The sequence below is a fragment of the Macrotis lagotis genome, chromosome 7, assembly GCF_037893015.1.
Source record: "Macrotis lagotis isolate mMagLag1 chromosome 7, bilby.v1.9.chrom.fasta, whole genome shotgun sequence".
NCBI classification, from domain to species: Eukaryota; Metazoa; Chordata; class Mammalia; order Peramelemorphia; family Peramelidae; genus Macrotis; species Macrotis lagotis.
In genome coordinates, this window is record NC_133664.1 from 94,431,074 (window position 1) to 94,452,391 (window position 21,318).

A 21,318-nucleotide genomic window follows, 5' to 3' on the forward strand; every position below is an offset into this window, starting at 1 on the left:
GCAAGTCACCTTTTTTTTTAATCTTTACAATATAATGGCTACACATGTACAAAAATAGTTAACACAGATCTTTTCATGGTGGCAAAGAATTGGAGACTGAGAAGATGCCCATTAATTGGGGAATGGCTGAACAAATTGTGGTGTATGAATGTGATGGAACACTATTATTCTATAATAAATCATGAGGGACAAGACTTTAGAATAGTCTGGAAAGAATTGCATGAACTGATACTGATTGAAATGAGCAGAACCAAAAGAACATTGGTTAATGAGCAGCTATAATGGACTTGTTCATAATCAAAGATAAAAGACTTGTAATGCAAAATATCTTATCCAGAGAAAGAATTTGAGTTAAAATGCAGACCAGGGCAGCTAGGTGGCGTAGTGGATAGAGCACCGGCCCTGGAGTCAGGAGTACCTAAGTTCAAATCCAGCCTCAGACACTTATTAATTACCTAGCTGTGTGGCCTTGGGCAAGCCACTTAAACCCACTGCCTTGCAAAAACTAAAAAAAAAAAAAAAAAAAATGCAGACCAAAGCTTACTATCTTCAATTTTTAAAAGTTGTCTTATGTGTTATTTTTTCTCACTCATGTTTTCCCCCTATTTTGACTTCTTTCACCTAATTCTTTTCACATGATTCATATGAATTTTTGTTTAACATAGTTATATATGTATAACCTATATTAGATTGTTTTCTGTCAGGGGGGGGAAAGAAGGAAAAAAATGTGAAAAATCAAAACCCTGCAAAAAAAATGATTGTTGAAAACTTTGCATGTAAGCTGAAAAAATAAATAAATAAAATATTTAAAATAAAAAAAATGTAAGGGTTAGATTAGATGACCTCTAAGATTCCTTCCAACTCTAAAACTATGCTGTAAAACCAGTGGACATGGTAGCTAAGAGATTAGAGATTATTCCTCAGCAGACTTTTACCATTTATTCACTTTTCTCATCCATAAAAATCTGCCCTGCTTATCCACCAGTACTGTTGTAAGGATCAAATGAAATATATGTAGTTGATCACTTAGTAAACTATAAAGGGCTTTACATATCAGTTTTTATTATTGTATATTTACTGAAGAAAAGAATAAAAGAAAGGAGTAATGTACCAATCAGTGTATAAGGAACAGATACTATAATGGGGAGAAATGGGACTGGAAGTCAGAAAACCTGTGATCTAGATTATACCTGTTAAGATTGCAGAAATATAGGATTTTAAGACAGAAGATATTTTCAAGCTCAAACTCCTTCAACCAACAGATGAGTAAACTGGGGACATTGAGGTCATAAATAGCCAGTCTGGAATTTAACTTACATCTCCCGACTCCAAATACGTTGATTTTTCCCACTTTACCATCTTTAAAACCTTTGGACAAGTCCCTCAGTCTCAGTTTACTCATTTGTAGAATTTCTATCTGGAAGGGTTGTTTGAGATGATCAAATTTCATAATGAATGTGCAAACAAGTTTTGGAAGAATTTTAGAAATATTATTAAGTAGTATAGATTTCTTATAGCTTACTACACCGAGTCAACATTTATTAAGCACCTATTAGGTACTAGGCTTGGTGTTAGACCATGGAAGGTTTACAAAGGTGAAATAGGAAAACAGCTGTCCATAAGGAGACTAGAATTAGTTAATTGGTTGGGGGACAGGGTAGGAAAAGAATAATTAGCTAGAGAGCCAATCTGAAGTCAGGAAGGCCTAAGTTCCAATTTGACCTCACACACTTACTAACTTTGAGATTCTGTCCAAGTTAGCTTTTGATTCCTAATCCTTAGGGTTGTTATTAGAATCAAGAGACATAGGGTGGCTAGGTGGTGCAGTGGATAGAGCACTGGCCCTGGAGTCAGGAGTACTTGAGTTCAAATCTGGCCTCCGATAGTTAAATAATTACCTAGTTGAGTGGCCTTGGCCAAGCCACTTAACCCTGTTTGCCTTGCAAAAAACTCTAAAAAACAAAAAAGAATCAAGAGAGATATTTGTAAAGCGATACATAAATGCTAGCCATTTTTATTTAATGTAATAGCTTTCACTGTTCCTATCTTGGAAGTTCCAAAAAGTTCATTTCTTCCTGGAAGTCCCCCATTTTGTCTCAGCTAGTTCACTCCCAAACAGACCTCTCTTTTCCACCTATAAAATAAAGGAGTTGGATTTTTCACCTACAGTTAGTCTAAGCTTGAACCCTCTAGGGGCATCCTGGGGTGGCCTGGGATCTTGAAGGCCTAGTCCCTCAGAGACCCTATGAAGGTGGAAGAATACTGATTTGAGGGTATCAGGAGACCCCACAGGGAGGGGAAGAGATCTATGGAGGAGGGGAGAAGGGGTGGAAGAGGAGAGTAATGGTCTACTGGCCAGGGACAGCTTGTCCATTCCTGTGATCAGCTTGTCATCCCAGGTGTCAGTGGCCATTACCAAGGGTCACTTCCAGTAAAAGGGGTCGCGATGAAGAGGGGCTTGGTAGAAGTAGCTGGACCAGGTGCTGCAGGACACACTCCAAGGCAGGCTCTGGTCCTGCCATCCGAAACCTGGGCACCCAGGATTCCTTATTGCATTCTGGGACATGTAGTCCCAGAATACCCTTCGAGATCCCCGGGAGAGGAAGGACTCTAGGAAACGGTGCATGATGGGTACCACGACGCTGCGACGGCGGCGCACTCGAAAAGGCTTTCTGGGACTTGAAGTCCGGAGCTTGTCTCCACTGTCCGGTCGGCGTCCCTGGAGTCGGGGAGAGGCGAGCCTCGCCGCAAAGCACGCCGGGGGTTGTAGTCCTCTGGCTTCCTCTGGTTGAGTGTTTCTCCGAGGCCCGGAAGCCCGGAGGACTGCAGGTCCCACAATCCTCGCCCCGGCGAGGCAGAGGGCGGGCGAGCGGGGCGGGGCGCGGCCTGGGGGCTCTGCTCGCAGCCTCCTCCCCAGCGGAGCCCGGGTCCTAGCCTGGCAGCCCGGGGCTCGCCCGGCGCCTTGCGGTCGCCGTGATGCAGAAGTATGAGAAGCTGGAGAAGATAGGCGAAGGTGCGGGGCTCGGAAATTCTTCTGCACCCTCCCCCCTCCCCAGCCCCGGACCCCCTGCCCCTCACTCCCCTGCAACCCCGAAATTCCTCCTGCCTCCCAAGAAACCCTTCGTGGGGTCCCCGGGCAGGCAGCCCCTCCCGCAGATTGGACGTCCTCCTGCAGGAACCCCCTCCTGCAAAAGCAGACCCTGGGAAGACCCCCCTCCCCCTCCCAGGAAAGAGCCTGCTCCCCGACCGGACGCCCCCCGTGCTCAAAGCCCCCGCTCCCCAGCCAGAAGCGGCCCGGCTCCAGCCTCCTGCATCCCGAGGCTTCGCCGCTCCTCCGGCTTCTTCCCCCCCCCGCAGCCAGGACCATCAAGCTGCCCCGCCCCCACCCCGCCCCCAAACCGACCAGACGCCTGGGGGTGGTGCGGTGGGGGTCAGGGGAAGAGGGGGAAAGTAGCTCTGATCCCTCCCGCTCCCCCAGGCACCTATGGGACAGTGTTCAAGGCCAAGAACCGAGAGACCCACGAGATTGTGGCCCTGAAACGAGTTCGGCTGGACGATGATGATGAGGTGGGGGCCTGGGGGGCGGACAGGGCTGGGGGGGCTGGGTTCCCCACTCCATGTGGTCACTGGTCCTAGTCCCACTGCCTCCCTCTTTCTACCTCCTCCCAGGGGGTACCAAGCTCTGCCCTGAGAGAGATCTGCCTGCTTAAGGAACTGAAGCATAAGAACATTGTCAGGTCTGTTGGGAAAGGAGGTGAAGGCATGGGGAGGGGGAGGGGGAGAGAGTGCCTACAGACTGGGGAATTGGGGGGCGGCTAGGTGGCGCAGGAGGACCTGAGTTCAAATCCGGCCTCAGACACTCAATAATTCCCCAGCTGTGTGGCCTTGGGCAAGCCGCTTAACTCCATTGCCTGGAAAAAACAAATCCTCAGACTGGGGAGTTAGAGTTGGGGAAGATAAGAGGGAAAGGGTGCAGAGAAAGGGACTCCACACCGGTGATATCAACACTTGGCTGGTGGACACATGGGGCTGAGGATTCAAAGAATCTGTGTTGGGGGAATTCAAGCCGGAAATTTAAGTTGGGGAAATCGGGAGTTATAGTTGGAGGTCTTAGAGGTCGACCCTGGGGATCCAGGATAGGAGCTGGAGCTAAAGATTCTAGTAACAGTCTCAATTTAGGGACAAGGATTGGAGTCTAGGCTTCTAGGTCAGCCTGATTTCACTTTTCTTCCTCCCCTTTCTCTTCCTCCCCAACAAGGCTTCATGATGTTTTGCACAGTGACAAGAAGCTGACCCTGGTTTTTGAGTTCTGTGACCAAGTAAGGAGAGGGGGCAGCCCAGGGGAGGGGCAGCCCTGATGTACAAAGAGTGAGGCTGAGACACCCCATCTTTCTTCCCCTTCTCCCAGGATCTGAAGAAATATTTTGACAGTTGCAATGGAGATCTGGACCCTGAGATTGTGAAGGTGAGATGGTCATTGGGGAAAATAAGAATTGAGCTTTCACTCTTAATGAACCTAGAGGGTATTTAACTTGAGTTGAGTATGAGAGTTGATTCAACAACTATATATTAAATATTGCCTGTGCATAAAATACAATGCTTGGCCTCAGGGAGCCAAAGATAGAAATTATCTGACACAATCTAATTCGGCATAGGGAATAAGTATCAAAGCAGAAAGAAGAAAGGTTTTCTTTTTGAGTTCAAAACTGATCCAGATACTAGCTCTGTGATCCTGGGCAAGCTATTTAACCCTATTTGCCTCAGTTTCCTCATCTGTAAAATGAAGAAGCAAACAGTGAAACACTCCAGTACCTTTGCCAAGAAAACCCCAAATAGGGTCACAACTTAACAACAAAAATTAAGGCACAATATAATCAAACTATTACAACCCACTGTGTGCTTACCTATTGTAGAGGATATAAGGATATGGGTGTAACCACTGTTCTCAAAGTATTATTAGAAAGAAAAAAACTCAGACATGAAATAGCTAGAGGATGATTTAAGACTGTATGTGATCAAGGGCCAGATGTATGCAGGTGATTAATGGAGGTCAGAATAGGGAGAGAGTGTGATCGGAGTGGTCAAGGATGGCTTTTCTGAAGAGATAGAACTTGAATTGAGACATAAAAGATGAATTTGGTTTAGTCTGGTAGTGGGATGGGAAGGAGAAAGAACCAGAGACTCGAATGTGAAAGCTATGTGTTTCAGTGAACGGGTTAATAGACCATTCTGATAGGAGTGGAAGCAGTATAGGGGAACAATCTAACCTGGGGCTAGATGGAAAAAAATATATGGGGATGTCTGATTTTTCCCACTTCTCCTATTTCCTATAGTCATTCCTTTTCCAACTGCTAAAAGGCCTTGGATTCTGCCACAGCCGTAATGTTCTACACCGGGATCTGAAGCCTCAGAACCTTCTAATTAATCGGGTATTGTGTTTAGAAGAAAAGAGAGAGGGTGGAAAAGGATGGGACCAGAAAGGTGGGTGCCTGTGGTCTAGGTTTGGCTCAGGCTGGGAGAAAGAAGCTTTTCCTGTAACCAGTTAAATCTTCTCGACATGGGAGAAAATAATGTAGTAGAAAAATACTCCACTGGACTTGAAATCAATAGGACTGGGATCAGTAGATCTGAAAACTGGGCAAATTATTTTCCCTATAGGAACCTCAGTCTTACTCTGTAAAGTGGATAATAATATTTGTCACTTTCCCCCAACTCCCTTCTCACCTGCCAGGGGTTGTTGTGAGGAATGTACCTTGTAAGCCTTTAAATTATAGAAAGGTAAACCATTTTTTAGCATTGTTAGCATCACTTCTGATTCTCACTGTGCTATATGTTCTCCCTCTTTTACTTCCCATCCCCCTCCCTTCAGAATGGGGAGCTCAAGCTTGCTGATTTTGGCTTGGCTCGAGCCTTCGGGATCCCTGTTCGATGTTACTCTGCAGAGGTGAGCCCTGGTGATTAGGCAACCTGGAAGGTAGTTGGGAGAGGGAGGAGGGAGAAGTACCTAGGGACCTTCTCATTGCCCCAACTCCTTGAATTGCCCCAATTCCTTGAAATTTTATTTTTGTTCCTTCATTTCTGTTCCTTCCCTGTGAGAGGATCTTCTCCCAACTGGCTTGGGTCCTTTCTGTCTCCCCCAGGTGGTCACTTTGTGGTACCGCCCACCAGATGTTCTATTTGGAGCCAAACTATACTCCACATCCATTGACATGTGGTCAGCTGGTTGCATCTTTGCAGGTGATGAAATGGTGAAGACCAGATCTGACTGTTTGTTTCCCTATCAGAGCTATATTCCCAGGGGATAGGAGTTTGTGGACAAATGATTATCAGGGTGAGAGAGGGGGGAGATGGATGAAGAGAAGAGGTAGGAAGAAATTGAAGCAGATTATAGAGGAGAGTAGTCTAAGACTTGGGGGTGGAAGGGATCAGGAAGATGTTTGATGCATGGACCATCCCCAGTCTCTTATTTACTATCTGCCTCCCACAGAGCTGGCCAATGCTGGACGACCCCTTTTCCCCGGGAATGATGTAGATGATCAACTGAAGAGGATCTTTAGATATCCTTATGATTTTCCTTCCATCTCTCCCTCTTTTTTTTGCAAGACAATGGGGTTAAGTGGCTTACCCAAGGCTACACAGCTAGGTAATTATTAAGTGTCTGAGGCCAGATTTGAACTCAGGTCCTCCTGACTCCAGGGTCGGTGCTCTATCCACTGTGCCACCTAGCCACCCCCCCCCCCATCTCTCCCTCTGAGAGAATCTCCTTTCCTGGATCCTGGGGCCAAGAGAACTTCTAATTCCATAGGGAATGGAGTATGAAGATGAACTGGTCTAGGAGTAGAGTAGAAATGAAGAATTCAGGAATCCTTGGGGAACAAGATGGAGAATCTGATGTGTGTCATATTATCGTGGACCAAAAGATAGTGGTACAGTGTAAAGAACTCAACATTTATTAACTGCAGAGTATATGCTTAGGATAAATAAATATCATCCCAACCTTTAAGAGCTTAAATTCTACTGGGGAAAATATGTACAGATAAATAAATGCAAAATGTATATGAAGTAACTTGAGGGATAGATGAGGCCTTATGGAGCAGGTGGTACTTAGACTGAATCAACAGTGGCAGGGGTTTCCAAGAGGGCAGAGGTGAGGAGTGAAAGTATCTCAGACTTAGGAAATAATCTATGTAAGCATTTGGAGCCTGGAGATGGAGTATCTTTATTCAAGTACCTACACATATATAACCAGTTGAGTCTAGGGTCCAGAAACTACAATGAAGAGTGTGTGAGGAAAATTAATGTGAAATCAAACTATGAAAGGTATTAAATGCCAAGGAGAATTTGTATTTTTTTCTAGAACAGCCAAGGAACTGTGTTGAGATAGAGGAGGTTCTGATCAGATTGGTTTTTGTTGTTTTTTGTTTTTTGTTTTTAGTTTTTTGCAAGGCAATGAGGTTAAGTGACTTGCCCACAGCTAGGTAATTATTAAGTGTCTAAGGTCAGATTTGAACTCAGGTACTCCTGACTCCAGGGCCAGTGCTCTATCCACTGCGCCACCTAACCACCCCCAGGTTGTGTTTTAAGACTATCCATTTGAAAAGCTGTGTGGGGATGGAGAGTGGATACAAGAAGGCCCATAAAGACACCAGGAGTAAGCTTTGGGTTTTGAGGACATGGGTCCCAACAAGGTGACACATGTAAAAGACATTATGGACATAGATTTGAGAAGGCTTGGCAGTTGGTTATATAGAGGGGAAAGGACTGAGGATGTCTTGTGTTTCAGCCCCTGGACTGAAAGACTAGAAGTTTGGTAGTGTCCTCTGCAGTAGAGGAGGTTGTTTGGGTTCGGCTCCTGCTTGGCCATTTTTACCTCCCTATGCATTGGTTTTCTTCTTAATAAAGGGAGGAGAAGTGTGTTGCAATGAATAGAATTCTGAATTGGGAGATCAAAGACCTACCTCTGCTGCTTGCTGACTTACCTTGGGCAAGTGATTGCACCTACTTAGAATTCATTTGTCATCATGTGTAAACGAAGGAATTGGACTAGAAAAGTGGTTCCCTATATTTTTTCAGGTTTTTTGTTCCATAAGCCCCTTTCAGCAACGACAACCAAGTGTTGGAACCACTAGAGTTATTGAATACACTATTCATGATATTCTCTACAATAGTCTACTGATTTCAGTGTCATTGAAGAATTTTTAGCTCAAAGCATTATCCTCTAAATGAGAACCTGACTAGCATATCTTTTACAGTCAACACTAAATCAATGATCTCAAGACCTTCCTTTCTTGTGGGATTGTTCATAGGAGTAAATGGGACTATATAGTAATTTCTAAGCTTTTGAAAGACTACTTTGAAAATCAGCTGTTTTCTTCTTATTAAATGTACACTTCCAAAGATGACCCTTTAGTTTCAGTTCTGTGCCCCTGGGAGTGGGAGTAATAGGAGGCAGAGGGATAGGGGTTATTCAAGGAAGACTTCCTGGAGCTGGGGGCAGAAAAATGCTGTTCCAGATGGAGATAGAGAGTTTTTAACTTGAAATTGAAGAAAGTTAAGTAATGGGGCACAAATTAAGATTTCAACATTGGTGTTGAGAATATTAATGTACTCCAAATTGTGTAAGATCTTGGGTCAAAGTTCTGTACTGGAAGAATTAAGGAGGGAGGAGAAGAAGAAAGACCAGAGGTATCTATTAGTTAGGGTAAGTCAAGGCAGAGACCTGAAGAGCCTGGCCAATGGGAACCAAAAGGCATTAAGACATAAGCACTGTGGTCTCTGGGCTGGAAGTCTTGGATTACATCCTTGACTCCAGTGCTAAAGGCTTTGGGACTTTGGGCAAGTGATTTAAATTGAACTAAGTCTCATCAATGAAGTAGGGCAATTCATCTGGACCTTGCTTACCTTCAGTGGAATGTATGTGTTGAGTACCAAGTATGAGATTGCCATAGTATTTAGCAAGGTAGGGACAGGGCTAGAAGGAAAATTTAAGAGAGATGGAGTAGGGGAAGACTAAAACACACACACACACACACACACACACACACACACACACACACACACACACACACATGAAGGCTGTATGTGATAGACTGAAGTGAAAATGCCACATCGTGGGCTTCCTAGTCCCCTCCCCCCCCAATTCTCATCACCTTCAGTGAGCCTTAACCTCAGCTTTCACGCTACTGGGGACACCAACTGAGGAGCAGTGGCCTGCCATGACCAAGCTTCCAGATTATAAGGTAGGTGTGGGTTCAGAGAATAAACCATTGCAGAGAAAAGAGCTGGGTCTCCATTGCTGGCTTTATCTCTTCCTTTTCTAGTTCCCATAATCCTACTTCTGGGATCCATCTATCTATCACCCTACTCCTTCTGTTCCCCAGCCCAGCCCCAATTCAAGTCTGAACACAAATTTATGCCCATGACGTGTTTCCCTTTTCTAGCCTTATCCTATGTATCCTGCAACAACATCACTGGTCAATGTTGTCCCCAAGCTCAATGCCACAGGGAGGGACCTATTGCAGGTAAATGGTCTAGAGAGAGAATGTTTCTGGGTAGGGCAGAAACTAGGTTGATCATGGTTGGGGGGGGAATGGAAGATTTGGGGGTGTGCATGTACTTCTTTGTACTGGAAGAGGGAATTATTGGGTGATAGAATGCTTAGGAAGCTTTGGGATTTGGGAGAAGGGAAAAGCATGGATTCAGAGAAGATATGGAAACAGGGTCACCATCCTGTCTTGTCCCATGCCAATTTTTACCCTCTCCCTCAGAACCTGCTCAAGTGTAACCCAGTTCAGCGCATCTCAGCGGAAGAAGCTTTGCAGCATCCCTACTTTTCTGACTTCTGCCCTCCCTAGCCAGGGGTCTTTTTCCTTTCCTTGTTCAGAGAATCAAGCCCATGACCCCTGACCTGTCCTCTAGGCCCTCAGATTGGGAGCTGCTCAATGCACCCTCACCTTGCTGGCCCAACCTGTCTCCTACCTATCCAGGGACCTCGTGTTGAGGCAGGAGAAATAGACCCTGGAAGCTAAGGGTTTGAGGCTCCTTTGTCCTCTCTTCACTCCTGGCCCTTCCCCAGTCTCCCCCACCCCACTGGAAAAGGGGTAGGGGTGGGGATGGTGCTATGCACTTAAGCTCTGCTACTTGGGCCAGATGTTTGGGGTCAGCCTTGTGGGGTTAGGGGTGTGAAGGATGGACGCCAGCCGGAGCCCCTGTTCTCCCCACTTCCTGTGCCCCTTCCCCTTGTGTATGGACTTTATTTAATTTCATAAATTGGCTTCTTTCCCACAATCTAGTCTTATGTCATGAGGGAATGTGTATGTGTCTTTCTGTTCTAAGACATGGTTTTCAGAGTTGGCATGAAGATTGTATGACTTCTGTCCCCACTTACTGACATCACTGAATCACTGTCTTTACCTACTCTCATATCCCCACTTTTTAGCCTCTATGTCCAGTTCTTCTTAGGAACCCAATGAAACCTGTCACTTGGAAGAGGGATTAGATTGGTCCTGCTCTGCCCTCCAGAGAGCAGAAATCACTGCACTGACTGGAAATGAGAGCCCAGATTTGGGTCATAAAGAGGAAAAAACTTCTAACCAATTAGAACTAACCTGGGGCAGCTAGGTGGCGAAGCAGATAAAGCACTGGCCTTGGAGTCAGGAGTACCTGGGTTCAAATCCAGTTTCAGACACTTAATAATTACCTAGCTGTGTGGCCTTGGGCAAGCCACTTTACTCCATTTGCCTTGCAAAAACCTAAAAAAAAAAAAAAAAACTAACCAGAAATGGGCTTCCTAAAGGTCAAACCCTCCCCATTCCTCCCTGGAGGTCTTCAAGCAAGTGACTTCTTATTATACAGAGATGTCCTAGCTGGTTCCTGAGCTCCCTTCTACTCCAGGATTCTTTGGGACCTGACTTGAGGACAAAGCTTAATGCTTGCCTCCTGCCTGTAGGCTAGGAGCTGTGCTGCTCATTCTGAGCTAGTACTGGTTGGGACTAGGGTGGGGTTAGGACTAGAAAATGATAGTTTTCATTCATTAATAAATAGTATGGCTGTGACTACTTTATCCAATCAAATTATCAGAGATATCTCTCCTGCCCCCCAATTACTTCAGCTCTCCTGCATTGCCATGGAAGTCCTGAGGGATTTAGTAAGGAATGCCCTTTGGCACATTTCATGGCCTTGTCTAAGTAGGAATGTGGAGGGCAGGAGTCTAGCTTTCTAGATTTCTTGGTTTTATTCTGTTTTATTTTTCCCAGAGTATTTTTGTGCTAGAGAGGTCAGCTAGGAGCACAAGGTGGCTCACTGAAACCTCAAAGTGGTTGGGGAAGAGGGTATATATTAATTTTCCATCTTCAAAGAGTATCCAGCAAAGTTCTCATTCAGGGGTTGCATAGGACTAAGTATTAAATACAAGGGAAACCCCTCCAAGACAGGATTGTAGGTCATTTTGTTAGATGGCAGAACTATAATTGGAACCCAGATCTCCAGACTCATTGCCCAATGTTCTTTCTTCCTTCCCCTCTCTCCAGCCAGTCAAGAAACACTTGGTAAACACTGGCTATACAGAGGTAAAAGACAGCCCCTGCCCTCAAAATGCTCACAGTCTATCAAGCTCTTTGTTTCTAAATGCATTGCCTTCTGTCTCCCTTCTTACCCACCTCCATATCTCTAACTGAACCTGATGGAAGCTGGGGACAGTGCAATATTATTTCTCCTGCCTTTGACTGGAGAACTAGTGAGGAGGGATTGGGAGAGCCATGCTTGAGATCTCCTACCATTCTTTCCTAAGACTCAACATCCCACCTAACCCTCCCCTGTCTGGCACCCAACTCCTCTCAGCCCTAGCCTTGGGTCCCACCTATAAACATGACTGTGTGTGACCTAGGCAAGTCACTAAATCTTATAATGTTTTAGAGTGTGGCCACTAAGATTATTATTTGGATGATGTGCCAGGCTGCACTAGTAGAGGAAGGTCCTTTTACCATCCCTTTCTTTTTTCCTCTTTTGGGGTCATCCACCATGGCCCCCCTTTTCCATTACCATTCCTGATTTTTCAGGCTCCATATCTTCATCATCAAACTTTCCTAATTTTGGTCAACTCCCACAAAACTGAAGAAGTGCAAACATTTGGCAGAAAGAGAAATGAACTACAAATCTCAGCTCAGCTCTGGTACTTTCCAGCTATGTAACTGAGGGCAAATTCCCCTAAACTTTTCAAGGTCTCTGTTTCCTTCTCTATAAAACTGGAATGACAAAAATATTTAGACTTGTGCAAAAAACACCTTGTGTGCCTTAAAAGTGTTACTGGACTGTTTATAAAATGCTGTAGAGATATATATGTGTAGGCAGGCAAAAACCCTCCTATTAGTACTCCCCCCATACACAAACATATTCATTTGGGGAGGTTATAAGACAAGAAGAAATACTACATCAAATGTCTGGTGTCCTTTTGGGGAGTTTTCTGAGTTCTACTTTCTTCTTTCTTTGCACGTGGGGTTGAATGACTCAGGGTCACACAGCTAGTTAGGTGTCAGCAGCTGGATTTGAACTAGGGTCCAGGTCCTCTTGATGCCAGGGCTGGCACCTTTTCTACTGCCCCACCTAGCTGCTCTTCTGGACTCTGTTTTTCAGCACTTAGTTCTAGAGCTGATGACCTCGAACTTTCTCTTTTCTTTTTTAAATTTTTAATTAAATTAGGGGCCACCTAGCTGCCCCACTCTAACTTTCAAATCAGAGAAAAAAGTAGCCAGAGGAGAGGATACTTGCCACTGTTAGCAAGAAACAAGAGAAAAATGCATATTTCTCAACCCCAAGCACTTCTTGGGATAACCAAAATGTTGCCTGTTGGAGTGAACCCTGCACACTCTGAAAGTTCTCCCTTTTTCCATTTGTAGTAAGTGTAATGTGATATCACCTCCTGGTTGGGGGTGGGGGGGAGAAAGAGGAAGAGTCCTTTTTAACAAAGCCCTCAGCCTAAAGCCAAAAGCTTAGATGTAGGCCCTGTCTAAGCCAGTTTCCCATTTCATCTCTCCAATGAACCAACCACTCCTCTCAAACAACCACCCAAGTCTCATGTCAAGCCGGAGCTTTATTTGGAGATGGATTAACAGGCAAGGTGCATGCAAAGACATGGAGCCCCAAGGGGTAGTCTACAGGCGAGTAACCAGGTAGCAGGTCCGGTGTGAAGTAGAAACAGTCCTGGTGACACCACAAGGTGGAGTGGGAGGCCTAGAAGGGGGATAGGACAATATATCTGGAGATCAATTAGGACCAGATGACTTTTAATATTTACAAACACTCCCCCCCCACCCCCCAGCTCAGTTTGTGTCCTCGACTTCCCCCTGATCACATCCTTCCTCAGAAGGGAAGGAGAGGCACCAACCAGTCAGGGTCCCCTTGTCTTGATCAGTGGTTCAGAAAGGTGGGATTGGGTGATCTCATTACCTGGGGATAGTGTCAAGGTGGGTTCCTGGACTGCGGTGAATATCAATTCCTTGTTGGAGCTATCACGTGGAATATAGGAAGATGTAAACAGGAATGGTAAAGAAATGACTGTCAGACCCAAAAAGAGTCTTAAAGATCATCTGGTTCAATCCTCTCATTTTACTAATAAGGAAACCGACCTGGAAGTCACAAGACTAATAAGTCCTTCAGACCAGACTGTCCCAGATTCTTAGTTTTCAAGTTGGAGGATTTTTCATTTCACCTCTTTGACATCCTGCCTCCCCCTGGGATTGTCTCTACCTGATACCAATTGCTAAGGAGTCAGCCTCAGGTCCAATTCATCATCTTTCCTGTTCCCCAATTCCCATAAATCCAGACCTGCAAAGAACTCAAAAGATCTTTCTCTAGTTGACTGAAGGAAATGAGAGGTAGATTGGGATGAGTTCTATTTGGGAAACTAGGAAGAGGGCAACTTAATAGAACAAATGTGTAAATATGAGTGTATGAAGATGGGTGAAAATTCAAGCAGGAGGGCTAAAATGGCTGGTTTCAGGTCCTGGTTGTGATACTAATAAACTGTTTTACTATGGGTAGAATTTACCAAGGATAAGTTATCTAACTTTCCTAAGCCTCAATTTCTTTTTAAAGTTTGGGCAACATACTTGCCCTACTTGCCTCGTGGGTTTATTAAGAAGATTCTTCTATAAATTTAAAATATTCAAAAAAAGGAGTAACTAGTAGTAGTAGTAGTAGTAGTAGTAGTAGTAGTAGTAGTAGTAGTAGTAGTAGTAGTAGAATTACCAAGCTGTCACCGGACCTCTTCTGTGACTTCCTCCTATTGTTGAAATAGCCAAGAACCCTGACTTGGAAAACCTGAGAAGAGGAGAAAAATGATGTGAAATACCCTTAGTCTTACCTATCTATAATATCTTGGCCCAATATTCTCTGCCAGGTCCCAGTTCTTCCCAGAGCTTATATTGGACTTTCAGCCTACCTCAAAGAGATAGTCCAATATCTCCAGAATGGTCAGCAGACTGGCACCAATAAAAAGCCCCATCTGGCCTCCAATATCACCTAGGGGTGGTGGGGGAACAAACACCAGTACAGTCATCCTACTCTCACACCTCTGCCTTTCAGACTCACCTTGACCAATGAGATTCATTTAGCCCAATTTTTTTTTTTCCCAGGCTCCCTCCATTTTCAAGACCCTTACCATCTCTGGAGTCTAGATTCTGTTCCCACTCCCCAAGTCTGATCCCTCACCCAACAGATCGGCCACATCATAGGCTTGCTTCTGTTCCACAGTCTCATAATTAAGTGCTTCAAAGAAGATGTCTAGCACCAGAATATTTTCCCTAAAGGAAGAAGTGGCCAAGTGAGTGATACCTAGATCCTTTCCCCTTGATCAGAACAAGGAACTTCTCCCTCCCTCCACATAATCCCAAGCATCTAGAGACAGGTGAGCCAGGTTGGGCCAGGAGGTTTTGTCTGTGTGTGTGTGTGTGTGTGTGTGTATCCTGGGTTGTCTGTTGCTGTGCCCCACACTGTATCCCTCAGTTTTCATGGCAGCAGCTTCCCCCAATCTATAATGTATATGTGCTGGGGTAGTATCCCTATGTTTCTGTAGGTGTATGTGTTCTGTTGGAGAGCAGGCTTCCATGTATGGTTTATCTTTCTTTGTTTCCCTCCCATCTGGGCTTGAAGCTTGTCCCTGAGTATTTATTTGCATATGTGGTAGGGTGGGGGTCAGGGGGAGTGTTGGATGGGGGGTTAGGGGCTGACTCCAGATATGTATGCTGGGAGCAGTGTGGTCCCCACATGCACTTCTGCTTGTTTGTTTTGGTGGTAGAGAGTGACTCACGTTATGTACTGTTCGCTTCGGTTGTATTTCTGGGCCAGGTAACTGGCTGAAGCGCGGCTTGGAATTCGGACCATGGAGAGCTCCTTTTGGTAGCGGGTGCTTTTACAAGGACTGGGGCAGGAACAGGCGGTGTCCTTCCTCAGCATTTTGTCTGAGGGGGAGAGGCCAAAGGAATGCAGGGGCCGGGAACCCCCAAAGATCCCAAAAGGAAGTTAGGGGATCCCAGGAGAGGGGTAGGTCACTGGGCAGAGTGGGGAGAGGTGGGGGGGGTCTGTTTGCAGAAGAGGATTGGGCACACGTGATTCTCTGATATTCTTCCTGTAGTGCTAGTTGGTCAGGGGCCTTACCCAGGTTAGGTCTGGCACAATCCATGTACTGTTGGGGGCTGCAGATTGGGGCAGTGCCTTCTGTGAGAACTGAAATGTTATGACTGTATCAAGTTCCAGCTCCTCTTCTTAACTCAGGTTTCTCTGCTTCTTCCCCCCTTCCAATTGGACTCAGCCCTTTCCTGTCACTGACTTCTGGCCCTCAATTCTTACCATGACTCCTTACCAGGCATGTACATCATCCGGCAGCCACACTTCCGAGCCAAAAACCGAGCCTCACAGTCCCGGCGGCAGCCTGAGAGGGTGTAGGCTGTCCTGGGGCCTAGACTGGGATCCCATGGAGTTAGATCAGGACCCATGTCCAAGTCAGGGTTCTGGGGCAAAGAGCCACAGTTTCCCCAGGGCTCTGGTAGGAACAACAGCTGGAGCAGAAAAGAAGTTAAGGAGGAGCTGGGGTAGAGATAGAAGAGGGGTCTGTGTCCTGTGTGTGTGTGTGGGGGGGTGTTATGAGAGACAGACAGACAGACAGACAGACAGACAGACAGATGTTAGACCAGCTCTGAAGTAGCTAGATGACAACAGATCAGGGAAGTGAAGAGGAATTCATGTAGAGTAGGAAGACTGGGAGTCAGGGAAACTGGGAATTGAGGGATTGGAGAGGTGAGTCTGAGGTGTTGGAGATCAAAGGCTTCCAACAAGACAAGGCAGAGTACTGAGGCCAAGGAAGAGGATACTTGCTGCTTTTGGCAGGACACAAAAGTCTGGTAGCCTGGGGCAACCCCAAAGCCAAGCTGGTCAATAGTGGGCAGCTCATCTTGGCTATGAATCTGTACTAGAAAGCCTGCCTCAAATGGAGTTTGTTCTGGAGTAGGGAGAGAAAAAGAAGGAATAGAAGCTTATCTTTCCCTTGAATCTTTATCTCCATTGAGAAACCTTTGGCTTCCTCCTAAAGACACTTGTTTTGAGTTGCTATCTCATCCAAGGAGAGGAAAAGCCCTGGCTCTAGTCTCTATGTTCTAATATACATCCCCTCCCCACCAATCCCATCCTCCAACCTCTATTCAACAAGTAGTGATTTTGGTGGAGTTCTTTCTCCTTCACCTGTTTCCTCATCACTTTTATAAGGCACGGCATAAGAATTGCCATTCAGAGTTAGTCTCACACTATCTTCCTCTTCCAATGTAAGATTCTATGATCCCCTTATGTCTTCCCCCATAGTCTCAGCTTCCTATAAACTTAAAATTCTGCCTTTGACAGGGTCATCCAAGATGAAATTGGAGATTGGCATGCTTGACCCCCTCTGATTTCAATCTCACAGTCTAGGAACAAACCACACCTCTCCCTTTTCCATGTCCTTGGCCTTTCCCTATGGACTTAACCTTCCATTCTTTTTCCTTTCCTCTGACTATGTTCTGTGTCATATTTTCATGCCTCACCTCTCACACCTGCCCCTATGGTACCTGTTCTCCTTCCCTCATTACTGATGCATCATTCCTATTTCTTTCCCATCATAACTATCCACTTCCTCCCAACCTCCCAGTCCTTTTCAGAGCTTCCATATCTCTCCCACATCTCTCTTGGTCCCTGTGCCACATACCTGAGTCCCTCCACACTGGCAAGTATTCATCCTGCTGCACAGTCAACATTATCTCCAACCCATTGCCAGCACCTCCTTTAGGAGTACTGAGGAGCTCAGCTCCATCAAGTCCTGAGTTAAAGATGAAACACTGACCCAATTTGGTATAGATCTGAAGGAGAAAGAGAAGACAAGAACAGTAGGAATGGGAGTACCACATTGATACTGGTGAACAAGAAAAAGCCTAGAGATAGCCCCACTCCTGGATACGTGGACACATATGTATACGTGGACACACACACACACACACACACACACACTCACATATACACTGCTTAACTCCAACATGTTCCCTATGTTAGTTTCCTAGCTTCTAGCTATGTTGTTTTTAGGGTCTTAGATGATAAGATGCCATTTGATCTTCATATGTTTACCATTATCCTCCAACCTGGAGAAGGCTGGGCTTGGTACATCAGGGATCTTGTCTCCCTAAATAATAATATTTATACAGAAAAATCTACAACTCTGAGTCTCATTTTCCCTCCTTAGGCCATTTATAAAATGAAGAAAATAATACTTATATGTATACAACCTTCTCTGTGGTTGTTAGAAACAAAAGTATTATATCAATGTGAATTTGTATTATCAATATTATTTTGAAGGTAGGAGGCAAGTAGGCACAAACAGGAAGTGACTTAATAGCCACTAGGATCTTTATTTGGGTTTTGTGGGTACAATGAGGATAGGATAGGAAAGTATACTTTTGGACTGAAAGGAAATATCTTATTCCATTCCAGGCTTTCCCTGTAAACTCCCTGACTTGGGTGTAGTGAAGGCATTTCCTAGAAACCAGATGATTCTGGCCTTGAAACTAGCCTAGTATGGCAGAGTCCAAGGGGAGGATCTCATGATGCTCCAAATCTCCCCAGTCCTGAGTTCTACTCCTTCCCAGAGAAACTGAGTGATACCAACAGGTCAACTTGAAAGGAAACAGTCTGAGGAAGTAGGGGAAAGAGTAGAAACTGCTCTGTCTGACTTGCTCTCTGGGAAGCTCTGAGTACAGGACCTGTCTATCTTTGGGGATCATTTCCTACCCTGTGATTTTTCCCCCTACCTTTTCAATGCTAAATATGACATTTAACTATCCCTTACCACCTTAAGCAGGTCACCTAATTTCTCTGAGACTGTTTAATCATCTGCAAAATGGTGATAGTACCCTTCTTACAAAGATGTAATGAAGAAAGCTCTATGTAGACTTTAAATTGCTAAATTATTATTATTACTATAGTTAGAGCTTAAATTTAGTATACAGTAAGAGAGTGCCCTCCCACTTCCCCAAAGAGAGTAATATTTAACCTGAAGGAAAAATAATAAGATGATAATGATGAAGATTTATTTTGTTCTGAAGGCTGGTAGAGAAGATATTTAGGGGAAGGGAGATCTTCCTAATGTCCCCCTGTATAGGTGACCACCTAACCCAATAAGCAATAATATCGGCTGTACCACTTAGGGTCTTGGGCAAGGATATGGCCCTACACTGGGGAGAATTATCAGGAAGGTTGATATGGAAACCAAGGTGGGAAGAGAGGGGTGAGGTTGGGTTGAAATGAATATTGGAATAGGTGGTGATGAGAAACTGAGGTCATGCTGAGCTAAAATTACAGTTGGGAAGGAAGGGGAGGTAGCTCTGCTTGTCTATAAGTTTGATACAGAATATTAGATAAACAGTTCATCTTCTTATCCATAACTTCAATCTTGGGAATTGCTGATGAGGTGAAAATCACCATGTCATGACAGCATACAGTCAAGAGAACCACCACTTCCTATCTTTCATCCCCTAATTAGAAATCTTGGGGGTAGAAGTGAGATTTCCTAAGTCTTGGGTAGGATTACTAGAGGACCAAGATATAGGTGCTGCAAGAATTAGGAGAGGGCTCACTTGGGTGAGGTTGTTTGGGACAGTAGGTTGAGGTAGGGTGGAATAGAGACTGGTGGTTTCCAAGCTAGTTTCAGGTTTCCCTGCTCTAGGCTGGAGCCTGAGCTGGGTTTGGGCAGGGACTGAAGGAAGGAAGGGGTCTATAAAGAGAACATCGAGGACACTGCTCACCTTGGTGAAGTTTCCTGGGCCACAAGGCTGTCCTCGGTAGTGACAGTTCAGCAACATGTCCTCTATGGTGTGGCCAGCTCTGGTATAGAGATCTTTCAGGTCATAGGTGGCACTAGGCATGAAACCACTGGGGGCGGGGGCCTGGCCCAGCGCCTTCAGATACTCTGCATGCTCTTTAGGCTCAAGGCCCAGCAGGGCAGGTCCGGCCCAGTGCAGGTCATTGGGTGTGATCTGGGAACGCCGAAGTGCGTTGAGGTTGCACAGGGTTACAGCAGGGAAGACAAGGTGGTGGCTCTCATGTTCATCCAGCACCGTCACATGGTGGAACTGTCCGTAATACTCAATCCGTTCTGCTACTTGATAGAGGAAGGTAGTCAGGGAAAGCAGCACTGCTCCTGCCCACAGCCCCCTGCGCAGGGTCAGGCCTCCTGGCCGAAAGACGTGGCTCAGCCCATGCAGGGTACAATTGTTGGCAAACACACAGATGTCTGAGGATGGTCGCCTTGTTTCTATGTCCTCCTCAGGTGGATCAGGGAGGGGCTTCATGGCTTGCTCCACAATCAGGCACCAAAGGGGAAGAGAATTCTGAATTGGAGAGGAGAGGACAGGATAGGATAGGATAGAATAGAAAAGGAAGAGAGAAGGGGAGAGGACAGGACAGGACAGGAGAGGAAGAGAGAATAGAGGAAAGGAGAGGAAAGGAGAGGAGGGGACAGGAAGAGAAAAGAGAATAGAGGAAAGGAGAGGAAAGGAGAGGAGGGGACAGGAAGAGAAAAGAGGAAAGGACAGGACAGGACAGGAAGAGAGAATGGGAGAGGAGAGGACAGGAGAGGAAGAGAGATATGGAAAGGAGAGGAGAGGACAGGAAGAGAGAAGAGGGGAGGACAGGACAGAACAGGGCAGGCTAGTTCAAGAAGAGAGGGGAGGAGAGGAGAAGAGAGAAGAGAAAAGGAATAGAGGAGAGGAGAGGGCAGAAGAGAGAAGAGGGGAGGACAGGACAGGACAGAACAGGATAGGCTAGTTCAAGAAGAGAGGAGAGAAAAGGAATAGAGGAGAGGAGAGGACAGGAAGAGAGAAGAGGGGAGGACAGGACAGGACAGAACAGGACAGGCTAGTTCAAGAAGAGAGGAGAGGAGAGGAGAAGAGAGGACAGGACAGGACAGGAGGAGGGGAGAGCAAGAGGGAAGGAAAGGAGAGGAGAAGAGAGAAGAGAAAAGGAATAGAGGAGAGGAGAGGGCAGAAGAGAGAGGATAGGAAGAAAGGGAAGGGAAGGAGACAATAGAAAAGGGAGCGAATAGGAGGGAAGAGAAGTTTAGGGAAGAGAGGAGTATCAAAGAAAGGTCAGAGAGGAAAGAGCTGAGGAGAGAGGAGGGTCAGAAAGAGATGGAAAGGGGTCCCATAAGAAGGAGCAGAGAAAAGAGGAGGAAGGACAGAGGAGGGAGGGTTTGAAAATGGGTCAATTTAGGGAAGGAAAGGGAGGGGAGTTGGGAGGAAAAGAAGGGGCTCAGTCCAAGGCTCCATGAAGGATGGAGGGAGGAGATCTGTTGAACCAGAGGCTCTGTTGAGGCCAGCTCCCATAAGAAGGTTTGCTGGCTGGTTGTGGCTCTAGGCTGGGTCCTGTCCGAAGCTGATGCTGATGATGCTGATGTAAGGACGAAGCTGGTTGTGGGAGGGCTGGGGCTGCTCTGCAGGCCTGCTGGGTTGGGAAGTACCCGCCGCAGAGGATTGGGTTTCAGCATCAAGGGGGGTGAGGGAGGCCCAGATAAGGGCAGCTTGGGGGAAGGCAGGGAAGGTCCCTGGGGCCACAGACAGCCATTAGCGGGGCATGGAGGGGAGAGTAAGGGGGGGGGATGGCTGTTTGAGACCAGAGGCGCCAACAAGAAACCGCAAGAAGCCAAGTAGGGTGGGTATGAGGGGAGCTCTGAGCCAGAGTGGAAGGAGGCGGGTGAGGACCTTTGGGACAACTCCAGCCTTCCAGTCAGCCACTCACAAAATGTAGGGGAGA

General features: G+C 45.9%; 2 protein-coding genes across 2 annotated transcripts; one reads left to right on the top strand and one right to left on the bottom strand.

The window, feature by feature from the left end:
- The first annotated feature begins 2,855 nt into the window (after window positions 1-2,855).
- CDK5 (cyclin dependent kinase 5) lies at window positions 2,856-14,190 on the top strand. The gene is made up of 12 exons (XM_074193366.1): window positions 2,856-3,013; window positions 3,479-3,567; window positions 3,670-3,737; window positions 4,259-4,319; window positions 4,409-4,465; window positions 5,334-5,429; window positions 5,870-5,944; window positions 6,141-6,237; window positions 6,488-6,557; window positions 9,179-9,239; window positions 9,441-9,521; window positions 9,768-14,190. The coding sequence occupies exons 1-12, from the start codon at window positions 2,977-2,979 to the stop codon at window positions 9,852-9,854; spliced, it is 879 nt and encodes a 292-aa protein (XP_074049467.1). The 5' UTR covers window positions 2,856-2,976; the 3' UTR covers window positions 9,855-14,190.
- On the bottom strand, window positions 13,075-20,929 carry ASIC3 (acid sensing ion channel subunit 3). Its single transcript, XM_074193365.1, has 11 exons — window positions 19,314-20,929; window positions 17,228-17,378; window positions 16,365-16,492; window positions 15,857-16,052; window positions 15,652-15,708; window positions 15,305-15,455; window positions 14,707-14,798; window positions 14,438-14,517; window positions 14,245-14,316; window positions 13,444-13,502; window positions 13,075-13,227 (listed from the first exon to the last, which is right to left on the bottom strand). Exons 1-11 carry the CDS (start codon window positions 19,857-19,859, stop codon window positions 13,149-13,151), a joined length of 1,611 nt encoding a protein of 536 aa, XP_074049466.1. The 5' UTR covers window positions 19,860-20,929; the 3' UTR covers window positions 13,075-13,148.
- Window positions 20,930-21,318: the final 389 nt, after the last annotated feature.